Genomic DNA, 15,576 nt, shown 5'->3' on the forward strand with positions numbered 1-15,576 from the left:
ACATACATATACACTTTCATAAGCATGAATATTATATTTAAGGTACTTTCTACAAACATTCTTACCTTCTGTTTGCTCCGTGTCATTTCTATCTCCGCAAAGGTAATTGTTGAGGACGCTAAGGCAATTTATAGGCACCTGTGGGCTCATAAATCTTATGTGCTTATCCTAGAGATGTGTTTTCTATGCATGCTATTTTAGGCAGTATCTATCATCCATCACCGTACAGTGTATCTATGGTAAAAAAAAAAAAAGAACTATTGTACCAAATCTGATCTCTGACAAAGCAGACACAGGCCAGCCCAGTAGTGATGGCAGCTGCTAGGTCGTTTATTATAGAGGGCAGAATGGAGACTTGTGCAGTGTGTGAAAAATTGACACTTCCTCAAGTTTCTTCCCTTCTATGGATTCTTCTTCAGGCAAAGAAAAAAGGGTGAAAGAATTTGTGTAATTGTTAGGCTTTCAGGAAAAGGTCAACCATCCATATCAAGGTCCTAGCCTTGGGCACTGTACTAGAAAGCACTTCAGAGTGGTCTGAGTTAAAGAAGCATTTCAGAATATTAATAATGAACAAAAGTTGAAAACAATGAATGTGCTTGGAGGCGGAATATTCCCATTTCGGGTAACCAATTTCACCCTCCTACTTAGCCACTCAGTCTCCCACTGACCCTTCTACGGTCCATGGAGGAAAACAAGTTGCTTCAGGAGAAGACTGAGGATGACTCTGCATTAGTAGCTCAGCTCAGGAATGCAGTTTAGACTGTGCCCGCTTCTTACTCTCTCCTAATTCAAATTGCATGGTCTCTGCACGTGAATGAGATTTGTCCGAAACATACTCCAGCCACTATCGTGCATTCAGTTTATAAGGACCAGACATGAGCTAAACTGAAGTAAAATCCTGAAATGCACAAAGTGTGGCTGCTGGGTCCTCAGCACCAGCTGTTTCACTCCACAAACCCATTCCTGCTGAGTTGCGCTACTCACTAATGCAGAGATAAATGAACAAGTTAGGTACTGAATCACCTTTAGGGTGTTCAGTTCCCCAGTCTCTGCCTGCTTCAGGAGGAGTTTAGGGTAAGCCTAGCCACCAAACTCAGGCTTTTCACTCAAACTCAACACTGGAAGCAGGGAGTGGAAATACTTCTCTTCTCCCATCTGTGTCTGTGTTTACAAATAAGACTCCCACACAACTGAGGAGTCCTTCCTCCTTTAATTAAATTGATGAGTTGACCATGGTGAGCGGCTACACCGAAACTTTTAACTTCTTATGAATTCATGATATAAGCAGCCTCTCTGCTTGACCATTTCTTTAAATACTCATGCAAAAGCTAGGATTACTTGATGCTTTTCTCTCTTTCATGCAGGCTTATAATGACCTTAAAAGCATTAACTGAATGTGAGGTCACAGAATTGCTTTAGCTGCGGATCAGTTGCTTAATAACAGTTTTCTCAGAGTCATGTAATCATGCAGGCTGTAAGGCTCAAGTGATTCTTTCATTTTCTGCCTACATATTAATGGATTTAACCACTCCTATGCACAAAAAGGAAAAATGAGTTAATGGGAGATTTTCAGTACTTGGGTTTACAGTGTCCAAAACATACAGAGAAGCATGTAGCTGCAAAATTAATCAGCTATTTCTTTAACTACTTAAGAAATCAAATGCTGTTTGAAAGTCAAACATCAATATAGTCACCTTTTATATAGTCAAGCAGGATTTCACAGTGTTTTACCATTACTAATTAATGGCTTGTCTTTGACTATATCTTAAGTCAATTATACAAGTTTACAGGTTGCAGTAGGCAAAAGCTAATCAATTTATTTTTAGTCATAATTTTTAATGGATAAAGATTTAGTCTGATTATAAAGTGAACTTTCTCCTGATGAAATATTAAATGTTCCATAAAAGCAAAATATTTGATTTTGACATTACTGTGGTACAGCCTGTCTTTTTTAGTGTCAGAAATATTTATGATTTTAAATAGGACAATGCATGGGTAAAATATTTTAAAAAAATTGCAAAACTAACAATATATGTTCCTGCCTCATAATAAACAATTGTTGAATGATTTTTATTAAAATTAGCTCTCAAGTGACGACAGTTAATAAATGCATAGTTCTATTATGCATGCTAAATTCATCATTCCAAAAACTTAAAAGCAGATAGATCAAAACAACGGAGATAAAAAAGTCACAAAGACAAAATACAGCAACACCAGTAAATGACAGGGAAATAATTCAGACTTAAAAATGACTTATTATTTAGTAACTCGTAACAACAATTTATAGAACTAAATTAGAGGCAAATCAGAGTCTTTCTGATGTTTTAGATATGCAATTTCTCAGTGCATATAGTTTGATCATACAGCGGAGGAATTCACATTACAAAGTCCCCTTCAAAAAAGCAAAAACCACAGTTTCTCTATGTTTCTGCGTCCAGGATACACTTATTCATGGGTAATGAATGAAGGAAAAAAAAGGGTATAAAATTCATTTCTTAAGCTATTTTAATTAAAGCCCCTAAACATTTATTCAGTAAGTGGAGAAGTTAGACTGTACAGACAGCGTGCTGTGTTTCTACGTATGTTTCATGTATGCCCAGACCTTATCTGCACTGAACCACACCAATACTGGATTTAATGGGCTTTGTGCCCTTTACCGTAATCACTCTATTGGCTCTTTGATGTTGCATAGGTTTGGTGTGATGATGGAAAGAGTTCGACCACGTACTTTCACCTCTGCTTCTAAAAGGTGAAGGGCAAAACTTTTCATCGAGGAGCAGTTTATCTTTAATTAGGAGAAATATAATTAGGCATTATCACCTAATTGCTATTACTGATGGAGAAAGTCATATTTCCACAAGTAGTGACCCATGCCGTATTATCACTCTGCTGTTTACTGCATAATGAATCTGTATTTGTGTTTGGCAGCTAGCCAGCAAAAATAAAAAGGTAATCAACATGCTTCTCTGCAGTCCGGTCATCAAAGTCACTGACTTCACAGATGAGTAAATAACAAAGTCAAGTTGTGATGTCCTAACAGAAACCCTTCTTTAGGAATAACTATCTCCTCCATCAAGACATCAAATGATACTTGAAATAACCATATACAAAAAAGCTTTGCAAAATAGATTAGAAGAACTGTGCTATACATCTGGTGTTGAGTTAAAAAACAGTTTAATGTCTCAAGGCACCACCACGGTAGAATTTATACCTGCAAGTAATCATCTAATACACTATTATACAGTTAAGATAATGTATTAATAAATAGCTTGTGCAAGTTTGGGAAGCAATCTATAAAGGAATGTTAGATATACAGTAGGCACATACTATAATACAAGTAAAAAACAAAATTCCTAGAAAAAGCATGCTGAGCACCTTTTGGTATAGGTTGAGTTTCTTATTCTAAACACTATGGAAATCTTAACTTACAAAAGGTAAAACTGAAATCTTATAGTAACTGCTTATTTAAACTGATTTTCCTGGGTATTTTCCTCTATGTCACAGGATTACTCTTAGGGACAGAGGACTCTGGTACTGGCTGTAAAGGGCTATCTTGCTCATTCAGTTGTGCGTTCAAGTTTTCAGAAGTTAGGAGAGAAGAATTGAAGACTATTTCACTTAAGTCTGATTTTATGGATACGAGATGTGGTTCTTGAAAACTTAACGGTTCTTCTACTAACACCTGTGTATTTTCTCGTGTCATTCCCATATCTGACGGTGACTTTCGTTTCATTCTTGTGTATGATTTGTCTAAGTTCTCCATGCCTTGGTCAGTTTTCTGAAATCGCCCGAAGAACCAGATGAAGAAACCAAACAAAGCAAAAGCCAGCAAACTTGGAATAAAAGCCAGGCATTTGACATCAAGGCTAGAGCCTGTGAATCTGCTGTGCAAGAACATGTCTCCTTCAGCATAGGTCCGGTTGGTCAACGGGTTAGTGTTATTTGATCTCCACTCCCAAGATAACTTAGTTCTATTGAGGTCCTTCAAGCTTTCTGAGTCCTTCACTGTGTAGATCTTCTGTCCAGGACCGATATATTGACCATATTCATGAGGTTTGTAAAATATTTGGTTCTTCCACATATTCAGATCCAAGATTAAAACAAGGAAGATAATTCCATAGTTAAACCATTTGCCTGTTTGGAAAAAGAAAGTTCTGTCATCTAACATATCCATTTCAGAAGCAGTACAAATGCAGTCATATGTAAAAGTTACTCAGAGAAAAAATAATCCTTTTTTTATTAATCTGTAAAGCAAAGTTGTAATAAAATTTCCACCATAGTCAGATTTATGCTGAATATCCCTTAGCATTTCAGAATTAGGTCTGGGCACATAATAAAATAATTTTGTAATGCAAGCACAGCAGCATATCAGTTGAATTCACATTGCAGTTTGTAGATGACCTGTTGATTAGACCTGTAGGTGATGTGGTGGTATAGATCAAAAAGCCTAAAAAAGCATTAATTGCAAGGCTTAGAAAATATTCACATGGAAATTCTCCATGAAAAGGCACTATTTGATAGAACTGTTTATATGCCAGGAATGACTGAAGTGACTGAGGTTTTGGGGGTTGGTAATTATGTAAATTTTAAGAGTATATACATACATTGTTTGGCATACCAACCATGGTGCACAGACATAATCAGGTGGGGACAATTGGATAAAATGTGATTTAGAGATATTATACCCTCAAGAAATAGCAAGGGCTGACTGTAGTCTTGGGAGGGTAGTCAGCTTAGCTTTTCCTATAGTCTGCATAATGAGAAACTCCTCCAGGGATTGACTCATAGCCTAACATTAAGCTCCTGCGATTCTGGAGGAGGAAACCTTTCTCCTTTTATTATTTAAAATTAGTCTTTTGTATGCTTCCTACAGGCATCCAAAAGACATTAAAGATAACTTGATGCAATTGCAAAGTTGGTCCAGCTTTGAGTAGGGTTGTGGAACAGATGAACTCCAGGTGTTCCTTCTAACCAAATTATTCTAAGAATACACAAAACAAACTATACTATTTTCATAGTCAAAGCATCTCTTACATTCTAGGTGGGCATACGTTAAGATCTTACCTGTGCAGTGATGACTAGCACTACACAGGAACCCAGCAAATCTACATGTCAGCATTATGTAGAAGGACATTCATGGAGGATTGGTCCTCTTGGTGATGAATTATATTTGTCTATACTGGAATCATATTTAAATATGTTTCAAGTGAAAAAGAAAATGAAAGTATCAGAGTACCTATCAAACCACTTATGTCATCGGCTTGGCAAAGAATAAATGGATTCCTGTTCCTGAAAGTCTGTGTTCAAATTGTACGACCAGAATGCTTCAGGAGGGTAAGGACAGTAATTCCTTGCATTTCAGCAATTGTATTTAATAGTCCTCTTCAGTCTAGATTATACTTAGACTGAAAATGAACAAGAATGTTCATTTTCTTTTGTTACTGTTGCTATCCAGAAATCAACAGCACTGAAAAGACGTTGCAGCTATTCCTGTTCACATAATCCCTGAATAACTCCTCTATCTTTTTTTCTGTGTTTTCATCAATATTATAATGGACCCGTTAAATAAAATTATGGTTTTAGAAGCTTTTCACCACATTTTACAATATGTAAGTTCCTTAAATCAACACCAAGACACTGAAAATGATGTTAAAATATGAAATACAATAACAAACAATACACTCTCTTTTGATGCTGTTTCCTGTGGATTTCTGCCCTGCATTTCCTGTGTTTCTCTCCAACAGAATAACCCTAGCTTCCCCATCACATACGACCTTTCAACAGACAGGGACAGAATGTATCTTGCATAGTGTGTGTTGATGGGCTGGCCGGGACACATATATTCACTGATCAGTTGGCTGCTGTCAAACAGAACATAATAGCCGACTTCTCCCTGCTTTTTCCTCAGCTGGGCACTAACGTAGATGAGTCTCCTTTACCTAACCACCATTTCTTAGGACACAGTGTTAATGTCACTATTTTTCAGATTCCTACCCTCTGAAAAACATTTTTGAAACTGGCCCCGGGTTCAAAAGTTATTTGATGCTGACTGAGTGTTGGACAGAGAGTGAGAGCAATCCACACAGAGAACAGGATCACATAATTCTCATTTCCTTAGGAAAATAGGCTAAACGCAAATGACAATGAAGAAAATATTAGAACCATTATCTGTTTATCTATGGCCAGTTTGAAAGAAAACATGATTTACTGCATTCAAACCTTGCTTTTTGTGTTATGGTTGTTCTCTTGGGCACTTTTTGAAACAATAATCTGTCATCAAATAGTACTCTGTGTCTCAACCAGAAAGCTGTTTCAAGCAGAAAGCAACCGCTTGCTGCATTGCCCCAAAATTAATTCCCTAAGCCATACTCTTTTCCCAGGAAAATGCATGATAAGCTCATCCAAAAAGACCTTCCACTTCTTTTGTTATTGGCTTCATCAAAATATGATCTGTGGTACTTTGCGTTTCTGTAGAGCCAAGACAGGTGACTTTCCAGAGAGGTCTGTGAGACCCTAAGGATAGTAGGAAGGGGAAAAACTCATGTAAGACCAGTATTGCTCTTTCCCTTCAGCTGGACATGGCAAGAGTGAAGATGTGGAGGGAGAAAACAGACAATTGAAAGGTTAAAATAGGAAGCACAGTGAGATGGGGACATTATTGAGATGGCCTTTATAAAGGCCAAAATACACTGTTATGATTTTCTAGATTGTAGGTTTCAGGTATGACTGACAAAGGAATCTTAGACATTGCCATGCTGAGCTATGACTTACCTCCTCTTTAGGCATAATGGCAGCAGATTTCACACCAATCGCATTGCCCTAAATGCGACATGTGCAGAGCAAGCCACCTAAGGAGTAGGACTTGCGATGGAAGCTTGCAGCTGGTGAAGAAGTTGACTAAGAAGCTAGCAGAAAACACTGCAAATGCTGGATAGAGGTAGCCAGTTGCTTGATCTCAGGCTTCATGTAGTATCTATCCTACATTGTGGTTTCTTAATTGTGAATCTTTTCTAAGATGGATCTGTCTAAAAAAGGCTTCACCCTCATGTTAAGAATTTGAGTGCTCACCTGATACAAAAGAGATTCCTGTCGCATAAAAAGCATGAACTTGAAGCTCCCTCACTCAGCTCCTCAACAGAGCTAGGCAGGCAGGAGCACAGCCCATAGCTCTGCTGTTGGGATCTTTGGGTCAGCGTGGGCTATAAAGGGTGCTTAGATAAACAGCTTCAATGCAGAAACCCCAGTTAATTAAGATGAACTGCAACCTAAGTGGCAGTTAGTTGCCTGAGACTTGCCTGTATTCTACAGTGGATCTTCTCAAAACTCCTTACGTTTCTCATTTCTAGACAATTTTTCCATCTTCCGCGTCACTGTCATGCTCGATGAGCTCTGTGATTTTTCCTTTTATTTTGAACACTGTTGTCACCAGAAGCAAACACTGTATATGAGTAACAGTCTCGCTAAAACCATATATGAACACAATTACATCTTCCTACACCTACTCAGTACTCCCTGTAGCCAAGGGCTGCGTTAATCTCCTTAGACACAAAATGACTGGGAGTTAGTGCTGTCTTGGTTACTTACTGAAAGTATTTGCCTCTTTCTAGAATACAGTGTCCTCTGCTGTCTATCCCTCTTCCAAGACATGTACTTTTCCGCTGTACTAGCAGGTGTGATAGCCAAATAAGCCCATTTTACCAAGCAATCCTCCTAGATCAGTGATAAACATGTTCGAAGCAGACTGAATCAAGAGGTCTGACAGCCTCCACTCACAAAATATCTATTTGATAGTAATTCCCCATGACAAGTAATTTTTGAGATTTATAATACCGACCAAGCTTTAACATTACACATGTGTATAATCTATGTATATGAAATGATTATATATTGCACCTTAATTTTAGCATGATGCTTTTTAAAGCAAACTTTAAGTCATATATCAAGCTTATATAGGAAATAAACTTGGTAAATTAGAAGTCACTCCTGACCTCTCATCTTGCACATAAACAAACTCAAGCTTACAGTATTGCGAAGAGTCAGAATAAATATTATAGGTATTAATTTTCTTAAAAAACATATTTATAATTTATTTTACAGCACTTCAAATTTAATTACAGATTAAAGGTGATAAGGGAAAATGGAGTCCGACATTATGAAGTCATTTATTTTGTCTCTTAACCAGTTTCTGTAGGGTCAGTACCACTCCTGCCCTACTGTTGGTTGTACTCCAGTGGTCTGTACGGCCAAGAATACTGGTGTGTGCCTGGCACCATTTAGCCCTTCTTGAAGCTGGTGGAGTTTTCATAGACACAATTTGAAATGGAAGGATGTAGTAAGATCAGCTCTCAAGACTGGAAGGCTAGTCAATCAGTTCCCCAAAGAATTATACCCAGACTCTTCAATGAAGTTACAATGAAGAAAATTAGAAGTTAAAACAGCCTCTGTCATTCAGCCATGCACTACCTAAAAGTGGACCTGGCTGATGACTGAAGTTCTTACGTGCTACACATGACATTTGGGGAGTCAGGAATCTGGTTTGGTGTATTGGGAAATGTGGTGCAATATTGAAATTTGATTCAATAAAGATCCCCAAAAAGAAAAAATGGAGGCATGTAGCCAGACAAGAGCATATTCTGGATGTCTGTTAGTCTGTGATGCAGAATGTGACACCCTTTTCTAGGCTTTGTAGCCTACAATCATCATTTGGGGATGAAAACTTGACCTCTATTTTCAGGGAAAGCATGGCTGTTGAGGACTACTGTATCCTCATGGCTTGGGCACTCACCAGATGGGAAACCTTGACGCTACAACTGTCTCCACTTACGGCAGTTTGGACCTGCACCGTAGGACCATGCTCTGAACACCAGCCTCAAACCAGGACAACGGGCCTCTGATTAGAAACACTCTCCCCTCCCTGCTGAAGCTGAACAACAAACGTGCACTGCATGTGAATGCCAGGGCCTTTCTTGTGGTGAAAAAGGTATGGATTTTTCTTCTTCCAGAAAGGCACCTATTTCTGCCAGATGAACATGATGTTTGGGCAGTGCTCATTTTTAAAGAGGCTGATAAAGAGGCTGGGGTTGGACTAGATGACCTTTAAAGGTCCCTTCCAACCCAACACATTCCGTGATTCTATGATAAGGCCTACAAGGGGTTCAGCAACTAGTCCACAATCCCACATGAAACTGATTTGCTGGACAACTGAGGCAGATCCTGCAGGTCCAAATATCCCAAACTAGCTGCTGGTTCTGGAGCATTTTTATTTTTGTATGTCAACTCTGCAACAGAGCAGTCATGTCCGAAAAAATAGAGAGCTTATGTAGAGGTCAAGAGGAGATGTGAAAATCCCACTTATTAAGGAGGAGATGTGACTTAATCCTTAAGGAGATGTGACCTTATCCTGAGGTCAAGAGGAGATGTGAAAATCCCACTTATTAAGGCCTCAAGTGGCCTCATGCTGTGCAACTGCAGCCAGTCTAGTGTAGGAAATGTTGACTTTAGACTCTTATCTCAATTGCAATTTTTGTCTAAAAACATTCAGGCACCTCTGTAAAACATTCGCGTATCTCCAAAACATTTCTTCATATCTTTCGTCACATTAGTGTTATTAGCTACATACATGCATAAAGACCACTCACAGCTGAACTAAGCCACAAATCCTCTGAGGTTTTTTCACACCTGTGTGCACGGACAGCTTTGTTTTTACCTCTAACCTTTCTATTTTTGCCCATGGGCTCCCTCAGGCTTCCCTGTGTAGGTGATGTTTGGCCTGAATTTAGACACACTTTTGGTTTAACTCCACGAGACAGCCACGCTAGGCACTTACCCGCCGTGAAGGTGGTGATTTCTCCTTTGGGTGGAAGGGCACTCTGGCTAGATCAGCACTCAGAAACACGTTTATAAACAGCCAGAAAAATCTCCCATCTGTTCTGATACGCAAACCTGAACATTTCCTATTTGAAACTTATCCACCCACTTGACAGCAGATGCTCTTGGATCTCCAGTGCTGCTATTAAAGGGTACCAGTCAGGCCCCCTAGTGCCTTTTAACCATGCAAGAATCTGAAGTAACAAAATTTACTTTTAAGTTTTACAAATTTCCCTGGGTATTATAGAAACTAGGATAGATTATGTATTTTCATAAAAAGCAGCCCAAGAAGGAAAACACACACATTGCAGTGAACCATCTGTCAAGGGAAATCCAGATGAGTTAAGCAGATGCAGGAATTCAAGTTATTTTTGATGTTCATAGATAAAAGCAGCTACCAAAACAGGATAAAAATATTTAATACTAAGTAGATGCTTGCTAAGAGTTCCTAGACGCAAAGAAATTTTAGTAAACCACGGTACTCAGTTACCAGTAAAAATAAAATATGCTTTTGATAGTAAATTTATAATTACACCGAAGAATATCAGCTGCAGGCTGCAGATGTTAATTCAACATTACTGCCAACTTACAGTACTCAGAAATCACAAGTCAGGCCTCAGAAAGTATGTTATTAGTTTGAAGTAGCAAGATGGGTTAAAAATAATACACTTAGTACTGTTTTATTTATCTGCTTTTTTAGACATGGAGTTATGCAGAAGCAACACTTCGTCTGTGCAATCATGAGCTTTATTTTAAAAAATATAAAAGCTGAAATTCTCATGTAGTCACTGAAGTCAGCAGCCAAGATTTTAAGAAAAAATAGCGAAAAAACCCAACCAAAACAAAAAAAACCAACCGTCTTAAGACTTGTGACAAAATCAGGAGAGCTGGCAACACAGATCATGTAACTGTGAAATCCTTCATCTGTACAGCTCTTGCATGAAGCCATTAAGCACACACCAACAGGAAGGTGGTTTGAAGTCCTTTACTCCTCTGAATGTCCCTTTACTGCTTCTTTGTGGGACTGTTGCTCATTAGAGCAACACAGCACCGAATAGGTCTCCTCAGGGGAGTCCTAGGGCTGCCCAATTTATATCAATCAACAGCGACCAAAACTGATTGTAAAAGAACTTACGGAAAATAAAAATTGCCAGGAAAAATATGGTAAATGGTACTTTAGCCATGCTTTCTTTCTCCTTGCTGTTTGGGAGAAAAGGGTTTATGGTTTCTGCAAATCAGGGCACAGGTCATGGATTTACAGCCTGACTTCATCCCTATAGCAAGTACTAAAATAAATGATATTCAGGCCTTAATCTTCTTTTCCTGCTTGTTACTAAAAGAAGTCCCATGGTTAAATTTAACATTCTGGATCCCATGTATTAAACAGGGCTTAAATACAGCAGGCCTCCTGCCATTATCGATGTCCTACCCCCATGTCATCTGCTGCAGTTGCATTTGCGCATCACTCTCCACCCTTATTTCAGATTGGATTAGATTCATCTTGTCATATATATATTGAACCACTTCTTTCTTTTATTAGCTCCTTGATTTGAGCAGAAAATTACAAGTATCTACACATCCACACAACTACTAGAGCTTGAAAATGATCCAAGATGATACCCTAACCTAAGACAAGAACTGATGGCGAGAACAGATGGTTCAAGCAAAACTTACCCAAAGGGAGGTTCTTGTGCCATGTGTTATGGCTGTTTATTAGATCTCCTAAAGGGTGGTGCAGCACCGAGATAGAACAGGCAGTCTGTAGACAGACTATGTGATGTGCAGTCAAATGGATTGATTTGTCTAGTGAATCTAATAAATGGATCCGGTTAATGCTAGGCAGGGAAAAATATTCCTCAGCCCCTATTCATTAGTTCATCCTCATTAAAAGAACGCCTTCTTGCCATAAAATCAGAAAGGCCTCCAGTCGTCTCTGCAGAAGACTCTACAACGCATAAATATTGCTTTATGTCGGTTGGTCTGTTTTCAAACAGCAGCACTGCCAGCAGTTGTATTTCTGATCCCTAATTTATGTTCTTTGCTGTTGCTTATTCTTTGCTCTTCCCTGATTGTCATCAATATCCCTGTCTTTTCTGCAATGCAAAACTGTTCTTTGCTTTTCAGTCCCTCTTCTATCACCCATTGTTTTTCATCTACATTAATTAAATCCTGAGTTTCTGTATGATAGCACAGCCAACCCTATCATGCCTCAGTCATTGTTCATACACATCTGCGTACCCATTCCACTACTTCTCCTTATACAATGAAATAACTGCAGGGCACCTGGGAACCTTGTGGGACTGAGCCCCTCCAAATTCATGCTCTAGTCTTGAGCACTAGGAAAAAAAATATTTTTCACTATCCCTGAATACTATACCTATTATTGACATCAAATATTTGATGTTTATACTCTTTTTTTTTTCCCTCTCTCTTTTTTCTCACTTGGGAGAGAAAAATGTGTTCATGTACACATCCCATCTCTCACCCTACACCTTCTAGTCACTGACCATGAGATTTACTTCATTCTGTTCCACAAACCCCCAGTGGCTCAAATGGTCTCACTCAGATGTGTCCCAGCCCTTCTTTCTTCTTGCTGGCTGTCTGTTCTCTCTCAGTATTCCAGCAGGGCACCTACATCCAATTTCGAAAAACTTTCCATCCCCCCATGCGTACTTCCTACTGGCTCACTTGCCTTTCCTCATTCAACAGCCAGCAGGTAACTTTTGCACTCATTTTCTCTTCTTTTCTAGCTTTTAATCTGATCTCTCAGATTTCTGCCTTTTTTGCTGAAAATGCCTTTTCTGAGGCCTCATTCAGCCTATCTCAACTGAGTCCTGGGTTCATCATTCTTCCCTCCTTGGCACATTTTCTTCCCTTGGCTTTTGCTGCCTGGTGAGCTTGTGACTCACCTGCTAGCTCTTGGCCTTACCTTTGTATCATCTCTGAATGCTCCTTTTGTCCCTGCTCTGCAGGAGTTTCATATGGCTGTGTCATTGGACGCTCTCATCTATCTTACTCCTGTACAGTATCATGTGCTGTGATTGTTTACATTAGCGGTTAAAGACCCCTATCAATTCACACCTGCATTCTTTTGCTATCCATTATTATCCACCTCTTCCAATATAGAGGAACTATGCTCCTTGTGCTTAGCCTGAAGGTAAAATAAAAATATTTATTCCTATTTAACCTTCTTCTCTTTTTCATTCCCTACTGTTATTAAAATAATGTCTCACAGTATGCAAGGATCAGGTACTTTTTATCTATATGTACCATCCATTTGAATAACTGCAATTCTATTTTATTTAATGTTATTTAACTGTCTGCTTCTGGTTAGATGGCTGATGGGAGTATGCGTATGAGTGGCCTTTGCCAGATGAGAATGACCGAAGTTATGAAAAGATATTAGCATAAATCGTAGCAAAGGCATCCGAACACATAAGAGATTTGAAAATGAAATAAGCCGCTAATTCCCCTGGAGAGTAATTTTAGATAAAAGATCTCTGAAGCTACAAAAGGTATTACTTAGTGTCACAAGAAGTTGCTGAAATCCATAAAAAACAGCAGGGCTCGCTGATTCATAAGATACAGGTTCTTCATTTCCCCGAGATGTTTATGTATAGATGATATGGATACAGACAAATACACAGATAGAAAAATAGTAATCCGGGACACACACCCACACACAAAAAGTATGTGGTTAAGAACATGTTAGCATATATCTATTACACAGAAGCAGTTCACTGTGTGACTGTGTCACAATCTGTAAGATTACATACCTGTTATATGTATGTGATATTCCTCTTTGAAGATCTTTTGGAAATAGGGTACTTTGAACTGCATGTGAGCAGATGGCAAGCCTGGAAGGTTCACTTCAACATCACCCATAAAATGTGGAAACTCCCAGTCCTGTTAAAAAAAAGAAAAGTAAGAGCCTAAAGAAAAGCTTTCTCGGTATAGTTTTGCCCTTTAAAATGGCTTAAATTAATAAAAGGGAAAGATTCTATTTTTAAGCCTCCCATTATTGGATTTTCTTACTTTAAGTTTGACTGAGCCACTTGAAATAGAATACCTTGTTTATATTAGATATTACAATACGATTTTTACTTCAGCTCCATGTAATTATGTGTTTAAAAGTTTGCTTCAGAATGACAATATTGAACCCACTGTACCAGCTGATAGTACAAAATAGTGTAAGCATACAAATACCTACATAGCAGTCTTGCAATATTGGTTACAACTTCTGTTCCTAATTTGGCAAACTGTTTACAGGCGAGAAATTGTCAAAGGAGGCCTGACCGCTTGAAACCTTTCATATATTTGTATTGTACTTGTTCAATTATAGGCTGTTTTCAGTATTTGGCCTTAGCACATCTAAATAAACACTCCCTGCAAGTGCAGGCCCTTCAGCATAATCTGTCTGAATCAATCCAAACGCAGTTTTCTCCTCTGCTGTATTTCAGCTGACAAGGTAATGCTGAAATGTAGAAGCTCTTACCTATTATTATGCATATTTTAGTAGCATGTGCTAAGCCAGCTGAGGAGGAGCGGCATTTAAAGGAATTTTTTCACTTGGTTATCTGCACCCACCATTGGTCACTCGAAAATGGGCATAATAGCATGGCTCATTACAGCCAAAACTGAAAGTCTAGCAATAGTGGTAGAATCAGTACAATTACTGCCTGAGTGGTTACTCTGTGCGCTGCAGGCTGTTGGTGATCTGCTGCTAAAAACATACTGGCCCTGTTCCCATGCATACACCTGGATTTGTATCCCACCAGCTACTGCAACAAGCACTTGAATTGCTAAAAGTAAGATAAAGGAATCTGAAATGTGAGGAGCTCTGTGACTTGTGCTTCCTTCACGTGAAAACCACTCCAGCACAGCCATCTCTCCAAGAGAACCAATTCCAATTCTTTTCAGTTTTATAAGTCTGGAAAGTTTTCTACCAGGGTAATGAAAAAAAAAAAATATTCAAAACTAAGAATCGCCTCTGAAAGATAAATCACTATATACGACTTAACTTCCAAGAATTGCCAAGCAGCTCCAACATTTTCTACAGTGGAAGGGAAATGGAAGACTTTTATCAGCAGGGAATAGCATGGCCCAAACACTAATAGCAGCTGATTTGTGCTAACGCATCATGATACTGAGTTAAATGGATTAACAGGAGTACAAGCAAGGAGAAAACCTGACCCTCTGTACCTGGTTCTCAATGTCCACAGGGATACAGAAAGTGCCAACTTACAGATGCAGAAGATGAGAGAAATGAGGATGCTCTCCTTTTCCCTTATCACTAATGCAATGCATGCACTCCTGGTCACGAGGTATGGTAATAACTGCCCAGCTGCACAATCCCTTACGCTGCATCTGAAACCATCCCCTTGCAGTCAGCAGACATTCAAAAAGTGCCCAAAGATAAAAAAATTTATGAGTGTATGCTCTCAGTTCACAGTATCTAATATACATCTCTGGAGTTGTGTCTCATGTTAATTCATACATACTCTTACCCAGGAATAAATAGGGAGAAATACATTACGTATTCCTGAAGATAAACAAATGGAGAGCTGTGGACTCCGCATTAGAAATAAGGAAACATGGAACCATAAATCCAGCGTCCTGCTCTTGCCTTGCCCCAATGCTCCTACAGTGCCTTTTGCTGATTTACAGACAATTTGTACAGAATTTTGTATTGGACTGTGTCTTTGCATC

General features: G+C 38.8%; 1 protein-coding gene across 1 annotated transcript in view; it reads right to left on the reverse strand.

The window, feature by feature from the left end:
• Positions 1-383: 383 nt before the first annotated feature.
• TMEM117 (transmembrane protein 117) overlaps positions 384-15,576 on the reverse strand; it is a 217,208-nt gene continuing 202,015 nt past the window's right edge. Inside the window, exons 7-8 of the mRNA XM_054187323.1 lie at positions 13,644-13,773; positions 384-4,134 (exon numbers count right to left, since the gene is read on the reverse strand). Of these exons, the coding sequence (XP_054043298.1) occupies positions 3,494-4,134; positions 13,644-13,773 (771 nt within the window). The 3' untranslated portion in view covers positions 384-3,493. The remainder of the gene's footprint in view (positions 4,135-13,643; positions 13,774-15,576) is intronic.

Source organism: Rissa tridactyla, chromosome 1, assembly GCF_028500815.1.
Source record: "Rissa tridactyla isolate bRisTri1 chromosome 1, bRisTri1.patW.cur.20221130, whole genome shotgun sequence".
Lineage (NCBI taxonomy): Eukaryota > Metazoa > Chordata > Aves > Charadriiformes > Laridae > Rissa > Rissa tridactyla.